Source organism: Triticum urartu, chromosome 1 (genome assembly GCF_003073215.2).
Source record: "Triticum urartu cultivar G1812 chromosome 1, Tu2.1, whole genome shotgun sequence".
Taxonomy (NCBI): domain Eukaryota; kingdom Viridiplantae; phylum Streptophyta; class Magnoliopsida; order Poales; family Poaceae; genus Triticum; species Triticum urartu.
This window is the reverse complement of record NC_053022.1, coordinates 11,769,295-11,773,251: the sequence shown is the minus strand read 5'-3', so window position 1 is coordinate 11,773,251 and position 3,957 is coordinate 11,769,295. Positions and strand designations below refer to the sequence as shown.

General features: G+C 49.6%; 1 protein-coding gene across 1 annotated transcript; it reads left to right on the top strand.

Annotated features, from left to right (window-relative positions):
* The first annotated feature begins 1,460 nt into the window (after positions 1-1,460).
* LOC125535321 (putative cysteine-rich receptor-like protein kinase 9) lies at positions 1,461-3,487 on the top strand. The gene is made up of 2 exons (XM_048698407.1): positions 1,461-2,362; positions 3,123-3,487. Exons 1-2 carry the CDS (start codon positions 1,564-1,566, stop codon positions 3,272-3,274), a joined length of 951 nt encoding a protein of 316 aa, XP_048554364.1. The 5' UTR covers positions 1,461-1,563; the 3' UTR covers positions 3,275-3,487.
* The last annotated feature ends 470 nt before the right edge of the window (positions 3,488-3,957 follow it).

The following is a 3,957-nucleotide window of genomic DNA, read 5'->3' as shown; positions in this document are numbered from 1 at the left end:
GTGTTTGTGTTTGTACTTGCTTGATGTTTCCTTTTAAGTCAATAAAATTTACCATATTTCTAATTATTATTTTTCTGAAATCAGTAGAAAGTAATACCAAGCTTGAACGACATTTTGACATTTTGAATGTTAGAGCTAGTCAACATATACGGCTAGTCAAAGCTGCGGCAAGAACGTGCGTTGGATTCGATTCACAGGAAAGGTAACATGCGATACCCACTCCAACATTGGCCTGCATCCATCTGGCCGCACGCAATTGTCAACCGCGGGTAATACGCGCCGGCGCACCGGCCGAAAGATTCGGCCGGTCTGACCCAGTCGTACGATCGAAGCCTTTTTGGCCGCACGATCCCACTCCTCCAACCCCCTGCATCTTCTTCTCCAACAGAAAAACAAATCCCCATTGCCCCCGTCATGACGAGTGACATGCCCCGCTGTCGAAGCAACGCCTGAGGCGTCTACCACCCTCACCGCCAGTCACCGCCCTCGCCGCCGGTCATCGCCCTCGCCGCCAGTGTCTCCTGTGTTTCTAGACGGCTCTCTCTCATGCAGCGGCGTGCCTCCCATAGTTGCAGCTCCTCGTGGCAGCGCGTCACAGCTCGGGGTGCAGCGGGCGCAAGCTTTTCGGTGGCGCCGGTCGCCGGTCGGAGTAACTCCGGCGATGACCTCACAAAAAATGTACTCTCCACCGGGATGCCGACAGTAGCAAAAAATTGGTTGGTTGTAGCAAAAAAGTATATGGGTTCCAGCAAAAAAAGCTCACAGCTATCGCCCGCCGTCTCCATTGTATCAAAAATGTTAACCGGATGTAGCTTCCGTGGTTGCGGGTTGTAGCAAAAAATGATATGGTTGTAGCTCGCGATCCAGCGGTTGTAGCATTCATCGTCGCCGGTCTTCGTTCTGGTTGCAGCTTCTATCAAAACGATTGTAGCATTTGTTGGCATCAGTTGCAAGCTTCATCTACCCATGGTTGTAGCATTCATCGCCGCCGTGCAAAAAGGAAAGTCGCCATGAACGGTCCGAGCAAATCGAATGGTCGCTTCCAGCAAAAATGTAGATGGTTGCAACAAAAAAAAAGACTTGTGCTTCGGCGGGATCCAGCTTCTTCTGCCCAAGGTTGCAGCTCTGCCGGGCACGGTTCCAGCTCTGCCATACACTGGTTCAAGCTCCAGAAGCCAATGGTTGCAGCAAAACGGGCGTCTAGTGCATCAATTGGCTCCCAAATTTTTTGGCACACGGATGCAGCTCTGCAGGGTGCGGTTCCAGCTCCGCTACGTACCAGTTGTAACATCTCGTCATGGCGTGGAGACGGGGTGTGTGTGGTAGCGTGGTGGTCGCCTCCTGTGCTTGTGCGGAGAAAAAAGAAGGAAGGGGCGGGAGGAAGAAGAGAGCCACAGAGAAAAAAGGGAGGGGAGGTGGTGGGCCAGGCACATGTGGGTTACGTGGGGCGACTAGTCAAACCTGTGCGGGACAAACTCGGTCCGCTGGATTGTGCGCTATCGCACGGCAAGCGAGCGACCGGCGTAGTTTTCGGCCGGCGCGCCGTTGTTTAACTTGTACGCCATGGCGCTACCGGATCACCAATGCCTCCTCCTCCTCCTCGTCGCCGCCATGACGGCGTTCTGTGCAGCCGGCAGCTCCAAGGACATCACCGGGGGATACTTTGAGTACGACTGCCCCGTGAACACAGGGCCGTCCACCACCAGAGGCACCGCGTTCGATGACAACCTGAGGTCGCTCATGGCGGCCCTCCCGTCGGCGGCCGCGCCGACGGGCTTCGCCTCCCTCCGGTCCGGCCGTGGCCACGCGTTCGCCACGGCCCGGGGCCTCTGCTTCGGCGACTCGCCGCCGCCGGAGTCCTGCCGCGACTGCCTGTCCCAGTCCGCCGGGATAGTCCTCGACGCCTGCGACGGCAACCGGAGCGCCGCCGTGTGGACCGACGGGTGCTTCCTGGCCTACACCGACGGCAACGCCACAGCCGCAGAGGCCAACGACGTCTTCTACGGAGCGTCCCCTTCGTCCAACGACGTCTCCTGCGACGCGGAGGAGGTCGTCCCCCTGGCGCGGTCCCTGGTGCCACGCGCCGCCAACGACAGCTCCGGGCGGATGCTAGCCACGGCCAACACGACCTGCCAGACCAACGGCGGCAGCGACACGGTGCACGCGCTGGCGCAGTGCCCGAGGGACGTTGCTCCGGCGGACTGCGCCCTCTGCCTGGACAAGTCGGCGCGGACCTTGCCGGACAGCCTCCAATGGTCCCGAGGCATTCCGGTCAGCGCGTCGTCGCTGCACCGCTACAACTGCACCATGCGCTTCGAGAGATCCCCTCTGGCGCCACCCATGGGAAGAGGAGCAAGGATCCGTACGTGAGCTCGCCAGCCCCAGTTAATTTTCTTTCATGTCTTCTGCTAATTAATACTCCCTCCTTTCGGAATTACTTGTCGCAGCAATGGATTATAATGAATGTATGTAGAACTAAACTATGTCTAGATACATCCATTTCTCCAACAAATATTTCCGGATGGAGGGAGTACTACTAATGGCAGTAGCAAAAGGCCCTCACCATTGCAACGGGACCATAAAATAGCGCCTTCAAATCAAACCGTTGAGAATATATAATACCTACAATAGTTATACTAATATGCAAATTATATTAGTTAAAACATATAAATTATTCAACCAATAAATTGAAGATATTATCTCTTTATCTCATTTTCCATGCTTCGTTAGTATGAAAATTATCATTTTATAGAACCGTATGAAAATTACTTGCATTTAAATTTTCATAAAGTGCATTTGCCTTTGGATATGAAGTGTAGCTATTCTTATGATTATCTACTAAAGCATTACATAATACTTGAAAGCGAAATGTGTGAGATATATTTCAAATAACGTTTGCGTGATATATACATGCATGTTTCCTTTGAACATTTTCTCGATATAACTTTCTCGTCAACGAAATAAACTATGAGAACTAAATATACACCATGTAGTGCATCATATGTGGCATGAATTTATATGTTTACATGTAGTAATGCGATCTTTTGTTAGTTTTTTGTACTTTAGTTATCCGGACTCATGTGCAAGGCATGTGTAATTTACAAGTATATGTTTGTTTGCAGGGAAGAAGGTAAAAGATAACATTGTCGTCGTGATAGTTGGTGCCGTCGCAATCGTGGCCATGATCAGCGTTGCAGCTTTTGTACTGGTCAAGCGAAAGGTCAACAAGGCTCAAGCTGCTCGACAACTGAACAGCGAGGTAGGACATATATGAAGGCTCCATGTTACTGCACCAGCAAGGGAAGACTGCAATAAAAGCTCTTCTTGTGGTTTAAAAAATAGAACAAATAAATGTGAGCTGCATTGGAGCTGGTGGAGAGCTCTGTTCATTTCATGGAAACCCTTCTGCTCATCGGGCCTAAATTGTTTCTGTGTTGATTATTTGCTTTGTACGATCATTTGCGCTATATATGTTTTACAAGGTTTTTTTCCATCCATTCAAACATCACGGAAAGATCAATTTATTTATCTTATGATCCAGTCAAAACTGTGAAAACACAACCCAACAGAAACCAACGTATTTGAGGGGCTGGAGGGTCCATGTCAGTATTTAGTATTCTCTCCATATCATAATATAAAATCGTTTTGTAAGCTAGTTTAGCGTACGAAACAATCTTGTATTATGGGATGAAGGGAGTAGTAACAAATGTATTGGTATCTTTTGTAAGCATGGTTTGTTTGTAAGATGAAGAGAAGTTGTAATGGAGAACGAGCTGCCTTTTTTATTTATTACTTACAATTTGTATCGCAAGAAATTTCCTGCTTATCATTTGTAATGCAAGAAAGTTGCCATGCGCGAACCAACTCGTGGTTGGATGGTTAGGAGGACAGTGGTATCTCTAAGTCACCAGGGTTCAAATTCTGATGCTCGCATTTATCCTGAATTTATTTCAGAAT

Coding starts and splice junctions, on each gene's coding strand:
- LOC125535321 (XM_048698407.1), top strand. CDS start 1,564: ATGGCGCTACCGGATCACCAATGCCTCCTCCTCCTCCTCGTCGCCGCC. Junction 2,363..3,122: donor GGGAAGAGGAGCAAGGATCC/GTACGTGAGCTC, acceptor GTTTGTTTGCAG/GGAAGAAGGTAAAAGATAAC.